This window comes from Pan paniscus, chromosome 23 (genome assembly GCF_029289425.2).
Source record: "Pan paniscus chromosome 23, NHGRI_mPanPan1-v2.0_pri, whole genome shotgun sequence".
NCBI lineage: Eukaryota > Metazoa > Chordata > Mammalia > Primates > Hominidae > Pan > Pan paniscus.
This window is the reverse complement of record NC_085927.1, coordinates 48389353-48404531: the sequence shown is the minus strand read 5'-3', so window position 1 is coordinate 48404531 and position 15179 is coordinate 48389353. Positions and strand designations below refer to the sequence as shown.

The window sequence follows — 15179 nt, the reverse complement described above, 5'->3', positions numbered from 1 at the left end:
CATGTTGGCCAGGCTGGTTTTGAACTCCTGACCTCAAGTGATCCACCCACCTCAGCCTCCCAAAGTGTTGGAATTACAGGCGTGAGCCATCACGCCTGGCCTAATTTTTTTCTTCTTTTGAGACAGGGTCTTGCTCTGTTGCCCAGGCTGGAGTGCAGTGGCCCAATTACACTCACTGCAGACTCGAACTCCCAGGGTCAAGTGATCCTCCCACTTCAGCCTTCTGAGTAGCTGGAACTACAGGCACATACCACCACGCCTGGCTAATTTTTTTAATCTTTTGTAGAGACCAGGTTTCACCACGTTGCCCAGGCTGATCTCCAACTCCTGGGCTCAAGCGATCTGCCTGCCTTGGCCTCCCAAAGGACTGGGATTACAGGCATGAGCCATTGCACCCAGCCATCATTTTAATGTATTGAATATGATGTACATGAGGATATCCAGATGGCACTGGGAAATATTGAATTCAGCCTGAGAAAGGGGTAGGCCCAGAAATATGGACGAATTAACCAAGTGGGAAAGAGAACTTATAGAGAGAGAAGAGAGGAGAATTGAGAACATAACTTTGAGGTATGTTTATATTTAGGAAGAGGACTAAAATGAGGAACCCAGAGACAGAGGAAGTAGAAGGAAATCTGGTTGTAAAAGTCAAGCAAAAGGAAAGTTTCAAGACGATGAGTTGTCAGCAATGTTACACACACACCGATTTTGAGGATACAGCCTGAGAAAGATCATTATAAGTTCAAAATTAGGAGTTCAAGCGAACATTTGCCGTAGGGTGAGGTGATAGAAGCTTTATGTAAACAAACAACAAGGGAGGGAGGCAGTATGAAATTGACCAATGAAAGGAAGAAGGCTAGGCGCGGTGGCTCACGCCTGTAATCCCAGCACTTTGGGAGGCTGAGGCGGGTGGATCACCTGAGGTCAGGAGTTCGAGACCAGCCTGACCAACATGGAGAAACCCTGTCTCTACTAAAAATACAAAATTAGCCGGGCGTGGCAGCACATGCCTGTAATTCCAGCTACTCAGGAGGCTTAGGCAGGAGAATCACTTGAACTGGGAGGCGGAGGTTGCGGTGAGCCGAGATCGTGCCATTGCACTCCAGCCTGGGCAACAAAAGGGAAACTCCGTCTCAAAAAAAAAACAAAAACAAATAGGAAGAAAAAATATACTAGTTTGAGGAGGTATTCAGAGGAAATTCTTGTTAATAACAAAGAAGACCTATGCACATTTGTAAGGCTGTTCACGGTGAAGCCCCAGCCTGCCTCTCCAAGCTCAGTACTCACCATTGCCACTATTAGAGGCAAAGAGATGAATCTGTTTTAGTCCATCCCATTGCCTGTAAACATACTTTGTTATCAAAATTTGCACATATGTCTAGTCTCACTCCAGTGATCCCAGCACTTTGGGAGGCCAAGGCAGGAAGATCACTTGAGGCCAGGAGTTCAAGACCAGCCTGGGCAACATAGTGTCTCTACGAAATAAATTTTAAATTAGCCAGGTGTGGTGGCTATAAATCCCAGCTACTTGGAAGGCTGAGGCAGGAGGCTTATTTGAGGCCAGGAGTTCATGATTAGCCTGGGCAACATAGCAAGACTCTGTCTCTACCAAAAGAAAAAAAATCTAAAAACATTGTACATCAGCAGTTATTTAGATTTAACTATAAAGATTTTTGTTTTCTTTGTTCATTATGGTTTCTTGCATCCCAAATGTTATTCTTTCCTGTATTTTTGTTTTGCTGTAATACTTATTTCTTTCAGAAATGTAATCCAGGTGGTAAACTTTGAACCTTAGTATGTCTGAAAGTGCCTTTATTTTGCTCTCACTCTTGGCTGTTAATTTGTCTGGTCACAGAGAACTTTGCATGGTATATTTCTATTTTCTTGGGTATTTGCTCCTTCCATCCCATCTCACAGTCTTTCTGAATCATACAAATCATTTAAGTCTCTCATTTCAAGGCCTGCTTTTTCTAATCTTCCCTAATTACTCAATTTAGAAAATCTTGTCCTTCTTGACCTATTATAGAATTTACTATCTAAAATACTCACTTAGAAAACAAAACAGAGAACTGTTTGCAAAAGTCCCTTTTCAGAAATGCCAGGCATGAGAAGACTCTGAAAGAGCCTTTTAACTTGGGGAAGGAGGGTGAAATGTTGTACAGGGCTTTAACAAGGGTGGAGTTCAGCTGGTTTCAGAAACAATTGATTAAGGATGATTCTTATCTCAGAGAGGGAAGAATTGTTCTTGCAGAGTAGCAGCCACTGTTTGGGCAATTTGGAGGTTTTTTTTTTCGAGATGGAGTTTCACTCTTGCTGCCCAGGCTGGAGTGCAATGGCGCGATCTCGGCTCACCGCAACCTCCGCCTCCCGGGTTCAAGCGATTCTCCTGCCTCAGCCTCCCGAGTAGCTGCGATTACAGGTGCATGCCACCACACCCGGCTAATTTTGTATTTTTAGTAGAGACAGGGTTTCTGCATGTTGGTCAGGCTGGTCTCAAACTCCCGACCTCAGGTGATCCACCCACCTTGGCCTCCCAAGGTGCTGGGATTACAGGCGTGAGCCACGACGCCCGGCCTGCAATTTGGATTTTATTAAGAACAATAGGAATACTTAGGAGCTAAGTCATATGCAAGAGAGAGTGGAGAAGAATAGCTGGGTGGGGGTGCAGGGTACTGTGGCAAGGGCCACATTGGAGTGTTCTCATTCTTTCGGTGTCTCATACTTATACTGCTGTCTCTTGATAGTTTTCTTTTTATATGTTTATATTTTGCCTCCTTAATTATGTTTTAAATTTACCTAGGGCATAGGTTGTCTTAGGACTCCATGTATCCTCCATAATGCTTTGCCTTGGTAATTGATTAATATGGCAATTAATTCCATATGGTAATTGGTTAATAAATATTTATAATTGATCTGAACTTCCCTTCAGCATAAGCCCAAGTTTTTTCATTTTAAATTGTTTTGGCTGGCCGCTGTGGCTCACGCCTGTAATCCTAGCACTTTGGGAGGCCGACATGGGCGGATCACGAGGTCAGGAAATCGAGACCATCCTGGCTAACACGGTGAAACCCCGTCTCTACTTAAAATACAAAAAATTAGCCAGGCGCAGTGGTGGGCACCTGTAGTCCCAGCTACTCGGGAGGCTGAGGCAGGAGATGGTGTGAACCCGGGAGGCGGAGCTTGCAGTGAGCCGAGATAGCGCCACTGCAGTCTGGCCTGGGCGGCAGAGCGAGACTCCATCTCAAAAAAAAAATTGTTTTGTTTTGTTTTTGAGACAGGGTCTTGCTCTGTCGCCTAGGCTGGAGTGCAATGACGTGATCATGGATCGCTGCTGCCTCAACATCCAGGACTCAAGTGATCCTCCCACCTCAGCTTCTCAAGTAACTGGGACTACAGGTGCGTGCCACCATGCCCAGCTAATTTTTGTATTTTTTTGGTAGAGATAGGGTCTCACCATGTTGCCCAGGCTGGTCTCCAACTCCTGAGCTCTAGTGATCCTCCCACCTGGGCCTCCCAAAGTGCTGGGATTACAGGCATAAGCCACCATGCCTGGTTTTGTTATTCCCTGTCTTTTGTATAAAAGCCGTATTAACTGGGGTGAGATGATATTTCATTGTAGTTTTGATTTGCATTTCTCTGATGATCAGTGACATTGAGCACCTTTTCATATAGCTATTTGCCATTTGTATGTCTTCTGTGAACCCAGAGAATCTGAGACAGGTCTGAGTTAGTTTAGAGAGTTTATTTTGCGGCCGGGTGCGGTGGCTCATGCCTGTAATCCCAGCACTTTGGGAGGCCAAGGTGGGCAGATCATGAGGTCAGGAGATCGAGACCATCCTGGCCAACATGGTGAAACCCCGTCTCTACTAAAATACAAAAAAAAAATTAGCCGGGCATGGTGGCACGTGCCTGTAGTCCCAGCTACTCAGGAGGCTGAGGCAGGGGAATCACTTGATTCCAGGAGGTGGAGGTTGCAGTGAGCTGAGATCGCACCACTGCACTCCAGCCTGGGGACAGAGCAAGACTCTGTCTCAAAAAAAAAAAAGAAAGTTTATTTTGCCAAGGTTGGGGATACGCCCGTGACACAGCCTCAGGAAGTCCTGACGACGTGTGCCCAAGGTGGTTGGGGCACAGCTTGGTTCTACACATTTTGGGAGACATGAGACATCTATCAGTATATGTAAGAAGAACATTGGTCCAGTCTGGAAAGGCGGGACAACCTGAAGCAAAGACAGGAAGACTCTAAGCAAACCAAGGAGTGGGCTTCCAGGTCACAGATAGGTGAGACACAAATGGTTGCATTCTTTTGAGTTTCTGATTATCCTTTCCAAAGGAGGCAATCAGATATGCATCTATCTCAGTGAGCAGAGGAGTGACTTTGAATAGAATGAAAGGCAGGTTTGCCATAAGCAGTTTCCAGTTTGAGTTTTCCTTAGTGATTCTGGAGGCCCAAGATATTTTCCTTTCACACTTCTTTTGAGAAATGTCTTTTCAGATATTTTGCCCATTTTTAAATAAGATTATTAGATTTTTTTCCTATAGAGTTGTTTGAACTTTTTATATATTCTGGTTATTAATCCCTTGTCAGATGGATAGTTTGCAAATATTTTCTCAGCAAGGCAATTTTACTTCTATAAAAGGGTGTGACTCACTGATGGAGCAATGGCGAGAGCACATCTGAACAAGGGAGGGGAAGGGGGTTTTATTCCTGACTCAAGTAGCCCCTACTGCTGTGTCATTCCCCTATTGGCTAGGGTTGGACTGCACAGTCTAAGCTAATTCCAATTGGCTATTTTAAAGAGAGCAGGGGTATGAGTCAGAGTGGTGGAGTGAGTAGTTTGGCAGGAAGGATGGTTAGGAACAGGTGACTAAAGGTGACTCAGGTCAGAGCAGGTGACCAGGGGTGACTTAGGACAGAGCAATTGACCAGGGGAGACTCAGCATGGAGCAGATGACCAGGGGAACAGATGTAAACTACTGATTAGAACTGATGGAAAAGGTTGTTTACTGAAACTAGGGGCAAGAAAGCAAGAAGGAGGAAGTTAACCTTTAAAATGGAGAACAAAGAACAGGGGAGCTGAACATACTGATACATTGGTTCCTTGGAGAGGATCTCAAAACTCATTGTACTTAACAATTTACAGGCAGCTGGGCACGATGGCTCACGCCTGTAATCCCAGCACTTTGGGAGGCCGAGGTGGGTGGATCACAAGGTCAGGAGATCGAGACCATCCTGGCTAACATGGTGAAACCCCGTCTCTACTAAAAATACAAAAAATTAGCCGGGCGTGGTGGCGGGCACCTATAGTCGCAGCTACTCAGGTGGCTGAGGCAGGAGAATGGCGTGAACCTGGGAGGTGGAGCTTGCAGTGAGCCGAGATCATGCCATTGCACTCCAGCCTGGGTGACAGAGCAAGACTCCATCTCAAAAAAAAAAAAAAAAAAAAAAAACCATTTACAGGCTAAAACCTTTGAAGAGGAATTTATTATATCCTACAGTTGACTGTGCTTGTGTGGTATTACTCAAGAAATCTTTACCCAGTCCAGTGTTCTACAGAGTTTCCCCAATGCTTCCTTTTAGTAGTTTCATAGTTTGAGGTCTTAGATTTAAGTCTTTAATCCATTTTTACTTAATTTTTGTATATGGTGACAGATAGGGGTCTAATTTCATTCTTCTGCATATGGATATCCCATTTTCCCAGCACCATTTACTGAAGAGACCATCCTTTCTCCAGTGTATGTTATTGTCACCTTTGTCGAAAATGAGTTCACTGTAGGTGTGTGGATTTGTTTCTGAGTTTTATATTCTATTCCATTGGTCTATGCATCTGTTTTTATGCCCATACCATGCTGTTTTGGATACTATAGCTCTATAGTATAATTTGAAGTCAGGTTATGTGGTTCCTTTAGTTTCGTTCTTTTTGCTCAAGATAGCTTTGGCTATTCTGGGTCTTTTGTGGTTCCATATAAATTTTAGGGTTGTTTTTCTATTTCTCTGAAGAATGTCATTGGTATTTTGATAGGAATTGCATTGACTCTGTAGATTGCTGTGTTTAGTATGGACATTTTAACAGTATTGATTCTTCCAACTCATGAACATGCAGTATCTTTCTGTTTTTTGTGTGTCCTCTTCAATGTATTTCATCAATGTTTTATAGTTTTCATTGTAGAGATCCTTCACTTCTTTGGTTAAGTTAATTTCTAGGTATTTAATTTTATTCGTAGCTATTGTAAATGGGATTAATTTTTGAATTTCTTTTTCAGATTGTTCCCTGTCGGTATTTAGAAATGCTGCTGATTTTTGTATGTTGATTTTGTATCCTGCAACTTTACTGAATTTGTTTATCAGTTCTAATAGCTTTTTGGTGGAGTCTTGGTTTTTCCAAACATAAGATCTTATTATCAGCAAACAAGGATAATTTGACTTCCTCCTTTTCAATCTGGATGACCTTTATTTATTTCTCTTGTCTGATTGCTCTAGCTAGGACTTTGAGTATTATGTTGAATAACAGTGGTGAAAGTGGGCATACTTGTTCCAGATCTTAGAGGAAAGACTTTCAGTTTTTCCCCATTCAGTATGATACTAGCTGTGGGTCTGTTGTATATGGCTTTTATGTTGGGTTATGTTCCTTCTATACCCAATTTTTTGAGGGTTTTTTTTTTATCATAAATGAATGTTGAATTTTATCAAATGCTTTTTTCAGCATCATTTGAAATGATCATATGTTTTTTGTCCATTCTGTTGATATATCACATTGATTTGTATATGTTGAACCATCCTTGCATCCCTGAGACGAATCCTACTTGGTCATGATGAATGATCTGTTTAATGTATTGTTGAATTTGGTTTGCTAGTATTTTGTTGAGGATTTAAGCCCAAGTTTTACACCCATGGTCACATTGTTCCCAGACCAAACTGAGGATCAGGCTGCTTATTCTTGTGGCCCAATAATGAGATGCAAATGAACTGGGAAAGGAGGGAGTTTTTGTTTCTGTAACCGGTTACAGGGAGAAGACCTGGAAAATAACACCAGACCAACTCAAAATTACGAAGTCTTCCAGAACTTATATACCTTCTCAGCTATATGTTTATTGTAAGTGTGCATTCATCTAAAGACATAAGTCACTTTGAGAGGCCGAGGTGGGTGGATCACTTGAAGTCAGGAGTTCAAGACCATCCTGGCCAACATGGCGAAACCTTGTCTCTACTAAAAATACAAAAATTAGCTGGGCATGGTGGCACACGCCTGTAGTCCCAGCTACTCAGGATGCTCAGGCAAGAGAGTCACTTGAACCAGGGAGGCAGAGGTTGCAGTGAGCCGAGATTGCGCCACTGGACTCCAGCCTGAGCAACAGAGTGAGACTCCATCTCAAAAAAATAAAATAAAAAATTTTAAAAATATATAAGTGATTAACTTCTTTTGATCTATAACTAAGATCTGAGTCCTAAAGACCTTCCTCTGGAGCCTCAGTAAATTTACTTAATCTAAATGGGTCCAGGTGCTGGGGTGATTACCCTTATCTTATCTCCTGCTAAATCATGGAGGTTTGGGGAGTTCCTTCAGACCCCCAATAACTTGTTTGTGGAGACCTGGGGAGTTTCTTCAGACCCCCAATAAAACTCATTTAATCCTAAACAGGTACTGTTAAGAATTTCTTCATTATCTTGTCATGCTTCAAGGCCCAGGAAAGGCCTGGGCAAAACTCTTGGTGGCCTCTTGTTACATTCCAGCCTTTGTATAAGGGCACTTTCAGCTTTTAATATTTAACTTAACCACTCAGTCAGTGCTGAAACAGTTGTTATGGAGGCTGCATTAGTAAGACCTGGCCTGCCACAACATAGTGTCTGGGACTTGTAGAAACCGACATGATGAAAATGTGTTTATTGCCTCTTCCAATTCCCTGTCTAACTTGTCCACCAAAAACATCTACTGGGTATGCTCAATAGCAATGGAAGATTTTTGTGACTGTCACCAAAGCTCTAACAAGAACATATCTAGTGCATTAGGATATAAATGGCTGGGAATTTAAATTAATTGCAAACATCACAAATAAGATTATAAATGGTCCTTGATTTACAGTTACTTATACTGGGATCAGTGTTATGTAAACACTATAAACAAAGTGAAATAAGGTCACAAACATGCATTTAATTTTACCTCATTTTACTTCAGACATATTGTTGGGATCACCAAAGACCTAAAAAATATGTTTATTACTCCTTTATAGTTTATAGGTATAAGTGATTATTAGCTTCTTCCAGAATACCTTTGCAGGTGCACTTAGTTTGCTTCCCTATGAATTTGCTAATTTCAGAAAGCTAACAACTCCTGGCTAGGCATGGTGGCTCATGCCTGTAATCCTAGCACTTTGGGAGGCCGAGGCAGGCATATCACTTGAGGTCAGGAGTTTGAAACCAGCCTGGCCAACATGGTAAAACCCCGTCTCCACTAAAAATACAAAAATTAGCTAGGTATGATGGCTCGCGCCTGTAATCACAGCTACTCAGGAGACTGAAGGAGGAGAAAACAAAAAAAAAAAGCTAACAACTCCTTTAGAAGAAAGTAGATTTTAAACTCTATATACTTTCCAGGTAAGATTTGAAAAGAAAAAGAAAACCTATGCCAACAAAAAACCTTTGGTCGATATTTCTCTTCTGGGCCCTTGAAGTTACCTTTTTGACCCTTTGGTTCATGTAGTCAAATTTATCATTTAACAACATGTGATTAATAATATAATAAACTATTTCATATTGAACAATGAGGGGTATGAAGAGAGTGAATTAATTCACTTTGCAGTTATTGAATTATAATTCAGTGATATTATCTACTACAGGTCTATTTTTATAGATCTGAGAACAAAAGGACTCACAAAGCTTAGTTCCTAGTTTTTCTCTTGTAACTGATTTGCTGCATAAGCTCAAGTCATTTGCCTCATCTCTGTTTGCCAGTGTCTTACGTTGTAAAATGTAAAACAGGCCATAAAAACTATCTTCCAAGGTTATTGTAAAGTTTTGATAATTTAATAGTTAAAGTCGTTACTGCCTCACATTTCTATGACCATTATCACTAACTATGGTAAGTTGAGGCACTTATGAATAAACAAATCTTGTATAGACTTTAAATGGTTGCTAGCATCCTCTAGAATCCCTTCACAGGTACATTGTTTGGCTTCTCTGTTAATTTACGTAAGATATTATGTTTTGTAGTGGTTGTCTAAACTTTTTTAGAATTGACTTATTGGATCCTTAATCTTGGCATACTCCAGCCGTCCAGATCGCCTTAGGGACATTGCTGATCGCTTTAATGTAGACCATGATGCAGTACTGGACAACGTACTTTATGCACGTGCATATACTAGTAAGAGCCCCATGCAGTTGGATGCTTGGGTCAATGTAAGGTTGGCAGCACTGATTTACTACTTGAGTGATACAACATTTTGATACTTTTTTTCTATTTTATTTTTCTCTAAATTAATTTACTCAGTCTATAAATTTTATCATCTGGTAAGTCCTTAGATAATAAAGTGCCCTCAAATTATTTATTATTCTTTGTCTTTGAAATTAAGAGTAACATTCTTTTTGGATAATGTAGCATTTGGTATATATGCTAAGGCAGAATATGCAATAATTTTTTTTTTTTTTTTTTGAGATGGTGTCTCGCTCTGTCACTCAGGCTGGAGTGCAGTGGTATGATCTCGGCTCACTGCAACCTCCAACTCCTGGCTTCAAGTGATTCTCCTACCTCAGCCTCCCAAGTCGCTGGGATTACAGGCACGCGCCACCACACCCAGCTAATTTTTGTATTTTTTAGTAGAGTCAGGGTTTCACCATGTTGGCAAGGCTGGTCTTGAACTCCTGACCCCAAGTGATCCACCTGCCTCGGCCTCCCAAAGTGTTGGGATTATAGGCATGAGCCACCATGCCCTGCTGCAATAATATTTAATAAAGTCATAAATAATTAAGAGAATCCTTCAAGGAATTTATTTTGCCTGGCTCCCAAGAATATGAATGATCTTAGCCTCTGCTTCTTTCAACTTTTATAACATTTTCTCACTGCATTTCCCATCAGGTGAACATCAGATGGAGCTACTTGATTATGTAGCAGCAAAGTTCCATGAAGAAGCTGGCATCTTCAAGCTATTGGTACAAGCTTTTAAATATTGCTTTCACAGAGCTATTTAGCATAATATTTTTCTTCTATTGATCTCTATTCAAATAACGTCTTCCTTCAATTTCCAAATGCATGTTTATTTTTACATTAATCCTGTGTAGATTATCGATTCAATAATGGCACTTTTTCGAGTGGATTTCAGTGGCCGTGGGGAGTTGGCCGAACGGCAGCAAAAATTGGCCCAGATGTTGTCACGACTCCAAAAAATCTCAGAAGGTATATCTTTAAAATAAAATGGCATCTGTGACTATGTTTGTCAAGTATACTTTGCAGAGAAGTTTGGCATATAATGTCAGGAGGCAGCGATTTTTTTTTTAAATAAAATTACCTTTATGAGAATACAACTCTTTGTGGGGTTTTTTTGTTTTTTTTTTTTGTTTTTTTTTTGAGATGGTGTCTCGCTCTGTTGCCCAGGCTGGAGTGCAGTGGTGCGATCTTGGCTCACTGCAACCTCCGCCTCCCAGATTCAAGCAATTCTTCCTCCTTAGCCTCCTGAGTAGCTGGAATTATAGGCACCTGCCATCACACCTGGCCAATTTTTTGTATTTTTTTAGTAGAGACGGGGTTTCACCATGTTGGCCAGGCTGGTCTTGAGCTCCTGACCTCGTGTTCTGCCCGCCTCAGCCTCCCAAAGTGCTGGGATTACAGGCATGAGCCGCTGAGCCCAGCTTTACAACTCTTTTTAAACCAAAAATATTTATTCTAACCTTAATAATAACAAATAATTTCTGTTGTCAATGAAAAATAGAAATATGATGTTATTTATAAAATAAATTCATGATGCAATATGTCTAAACTCTGAAATCTAAACAATGAACTTTTAAATATCTATATTGCCTTTCTCATAGTTTTAAAATTTTATCTCTTGATGCAGAATATAACGTGGCTGTTTTTGTGACCAATCAAATGACTGCCGATCCAGGAGCAACTATGACGTAAGCCCCAATATTCTACTTTTTATTTCACAGAGGTTAATATAAAGAGGGTTAGAGCATAGAATAGAAAATAATTTCAAGGCCGGGCACGGTGGCTCACGCTTGTAATTCCAGCACTTTAGCAGGCTGAGGCAGGCGGATCACGAGGTCAGGAGATGGAGACCAGCCTGACTAACATAGTGAAACCCCGTCTCTACTAAAAATACAGAGATTAGCCGGGTGTGGTGGCGCACACCTGTAATCTCAGCTACTCAGAAGGCTGAGGCAGAAGAATCACTTGAACCTGGGAGGTGGAGGTTGTAGTAAGCCGAGATCGCGCCATTGTACTCCTGTCTGGGCAACAGAGCAAGATTCTATCTCAAAAAAAAAAAAAAAGAAAAAAAAAGAAAAGAATTTAAAAATCATTAGTCTTTATGTGGGCACAAATATATCACAAATCACTTTATTACTGGGCGCAGTGGCTCATGCCTGTAATCCCAACACTTTGGGAGGCCGAGATGGTTGGATCACCTGAGGTCAGGAGTTCAAGACCAGCCTGGCCAACATGATGAAGCCTCGTCTCTACTAAAAATACAAAAAATTAGCTGGGCGTGGTGGCGTGCACCTGTAATCCCAGCTATTCGGGAGGCTGAGGTGGGAGAATCACTTAAACCTGGGAGGCCGAGGTTGCATTGAGCCAAGATCATGCCATTGCACTCCAGCTTGTGCAACAAGAGCAAAACTGCATCTCAAAAAAAAAAATCACTTTATTGCACAGTGTATATGACTTCATAATTGTAAATATCACTTGGTATCCAGAATCTATTTTTCTCTAGTTCTTTATAGAATAAAGCGATACTTTAACCATTTTCAGCAGTACGTTGGGCTTCTCTTTGGTCTAGGGCTAAAGGGGTATGGGAGGACAATAAGAAATAGATCCTAGGGAAATAAAAACTTATATTGCAGCTTATCAGTATAATAAAAACCATTCATAAAAACAAAAAAGTCATCTTTCTACAGGATATACATGAGATATATTTATCAGAGGCACTATGGGAGAAGTCTCCTGTTTGAAGAAAAAGAATTTCAGTTCACACTAGGCATATTCAGAATTTGTTGAAGTGTTTGTGCACGTAACTATTGATGACTCTGAAAGACAGCAGTGAATAGAAACACACAGAGAGCTAAAGTAGGATAATAAAAATAGATAAATCAAACAAAGGTTTGTTGCCACCGTAACAAATTTTGAGCATTATGTGTCTGAATAAGCAATCAAAATAATCCTAAATACACACCACTGCACTCCAGCCTGGGAGACAGAGCAAGACTGTCTCAAACAAAGCAAAACAAATCTAAATTCATGATAATGCTTTTTTAAAGTGTGTATGTGTTTTTTTTTTTTAAGAGACAAGGTTTCACTCTGTCACCCAAGCTGCAATGCAGTGGCACCATCTCTGCTCACTGTAACCTCTGCCTCCCAGGCTCAGGTGATGCTCCAGCCTCAGCCTCCCGAGCAGCTGGGAGGCACACATCACCACGTCTGGCTAATTTTTTTATTTTTAGAAGAGACAGGGTTTTGCCATGTTGGCTAGGCTGGTCTCGAACTCCTGGCCTCAAGCGATCCTCCCACCTCGGCATCCCAAAGTGCTAGGATTACATGTGTGAGCCCCCTTGCCTAGCCAAAAAGCTTTTAAAAAAATCTTTTAAAGGCTGGGTGCAGTGGGCAGTGGCTCACTGTAATCTCAGCACTTTGGGAGGCCGAGGTGGGCAGATCACCTGAGGTCAGGAGTTCAAGGCCAGCCTGGACAACATGACAAAACCCTGTCTTTACTAAAAATAAAAAAATTAGCCAGGCATGGTGGCGTGCACCTGTAGTCCTAGCTTCTTGGGAGGCTAAGACAGGAGGATCACTTGAACCTGGGAGGCAGAGGTTGCAGTGGGCCAATATCGTGCCACTGCACTCCAGCCTGGGTGACAGAACAAGACTCCGTCTCAAAAACAAAAAAAAAAGAAAGATTTTTTTTAAAGGTTTTTATTTCGAAAATATTTTTACCAGAGAGAAGTTAAAAAACTAGTGCAATGAATTCATGCCACTGCATTTCAGCCTGGGAGACAGAGCAAGACATACTCATTTGTCTAGGTTCATCAGTTGTTAAATTTGCCACATTTTTTTCTCTCTCCTGTGTGTGTGTGTGTGTGTGTGTGTGTGTGTGTGTAGGTGTACATACACCTTTGTTTCTCCACACATACACACATTCTCATATGTATATGTATGTGGTATGTGTATACGGTTTTTTGTTTGTTTTTCTTTTTCTTTTTTTTTTTGAGACGGAGTCTCGCTCTGTCACCCAGGCTGGAGTGCAGTGGCACGATCCCAGCTCACTGCAATCTCCGCCTCCCAGGTTCAGGCGATTTTCCTGCCTCAGCCTCCCGAGTAGCAGGGACTATAGGTGCGTGCCACCACACTCGGCTAATTTTTTGTATTTTTAGTAGAGACGGGGTTTCACCGTGTTAGCCAGGATGGTTTCTATCTCTTGACCTCATGATCCACCTGCCCCGGCCTCCCAAAGTGCTGGGGTTACAGGCATAAGCCACTGTGCCCAGCCTCTTTTTTTTTTAGATGGAGTTTCACTCTTGTTTGCCAGGCTGGAGTGCAATGGTGCGATCTCAGCTCACTGCAACCTCCACCTCCTGGGTTCAAGCGATTCTCCTGCCTCAGCCTCCCGAGTAGCTAGGATTACAGGCATCTGCCAACCACCCCCGGCTAATTTTTTTTGTATTTTTAGTAGAGACAGGGTTTCACCACGTTGGCCAGGCTGGTCTCGAACTCCCGACCTCAGGTGTTCCACCCACCTTGGCCTCCCAAAGTCCTGGGATTACAGGCATGACCCACCGCACTCAGTCGTGTTTGTTTGTTTTTTGAGATAGAGTCTTGCTCTGTCACTCAGGCTGGAGTGCAGCAGCACCATCTCAGCTCACTGCAACCTCTGCCTCCTGGGTTCAAGCAATTCTCCTGCCTCAGCCTCCCGAGTAGCTGGGATTACAGGCGCCTGCCACCATGGCCGGCTAATTTTTGTATTTTTAGTAGAGACGGGGTTTCTTCATGTTGGCCAGGCTGGTCTCGAACTCCTGACCTCAGGTGATTCGCCCACCTCAGCCTCCCAAAGTGCTGGGATTACAGGTGTGAGCCACCATGCCCAGCCTGTATATGTATTTTTTGGTGAACCATTTGAGAAGTTTCTTCTGAACCACTGAAAATTATTCACAGACATCATGACACTTCACCTCTTAATACTTCAGCATACCTCTTCTAAGAATAATGATGTTCTTCTACATAGCCACAATATAATTATCACATTCAGAAATTCTAACATTGGCATAATAATGTTATCTAATATACAGTTGTATTCAAGTGTCTCCAGTTGCCCCAATAATGTCCTTTATAGTTGTTGGGGGTTTTTTTGTTTTGCATTCAATTCAGGACCAATTGAAGAACATACACTGCGTGTAATTGTCATGTCTCTTTAGTCTCCTTTAATCAGAACAGCTCTTCAACCTTTGTTAGACTTTTATGACACTGACATTTTTGTAGAACACAGGCCAACTGTTTTGCAATGTCCCTCAATTTGAAGTTGAATTTTTTCTTCATTATTTAAAATGTTAAGCATTTTGACAGGAAAACTACATAAGCAATATTATGGCCTTCTCAGTATATCATATCAGGAGGCACATGATGGCAGTTTGTCCCATTATTAGTGATGTTAATTCTGATCATATGATTAAGATGATATTCACATGATGTCTCCATTGTAAAAGAAAATTACAAAAATTCTCTTTTATATTTAATTAGTAATTTGTGGTGTGATAATTTGAGACTGTGTAAATATCTTGCTCTGCAATAAGCTTTCATGCATTTATATTAGCATCCATTGAAGATTCTTGCCTAAATTAATTAGAGTAAATTGATTATTACTCTGATGGTTGCAATACAAAGTGCTATTACTTTAAAACAGAAGCAATGCATCATATGGTAGCAGATTAAATGTATCATTGACAGATATATTAAAAGATATTTGATATGCTGGAGTAAATT

The 15179-nt window shown here is 41.4% G+C and overlaps 1 protein-coding gene across 7 annotated transcripts in view; it reads left to right on the top strand.

Annotated features, from left to right (window-relative positions):
• DMC1 (DNA meiotic recombinase 1) overlaps window positions 1–15179 on the top strand; it is a 53886-nt gene that overhangs the window by 21872 nt on the left and 16835 nt on the right. For 4 of the 7 annotated variants that reach the window (XM_003821593.4, XM_055105714.2, XM_034948627.3 and 1 more), the window contains 4 exons: window positions 9268–9359; window positions 10071–10144; window positions 10274–10388; window positions 11047–11107. In XM_003821593.4, the coding sequence (XP_003821641.1) occupies window positions 9268–9359; window positions 10071–10144; window positions 10274–10388; window positions 11047–11107 (342 nt within the window). Of the gene's footprint in view, window positions 1–6264; window positions 6317–9267; window positions 9360–10070; window positions 10145–10273; window positions 10389–11046; window positions 11108–15179 lie in introns of all 7 variants that reach the window. The other 3 variants (XM_008975093.4, XM_055105717.2, XM_055105716.2) reach the window with 2 other exon arrangements.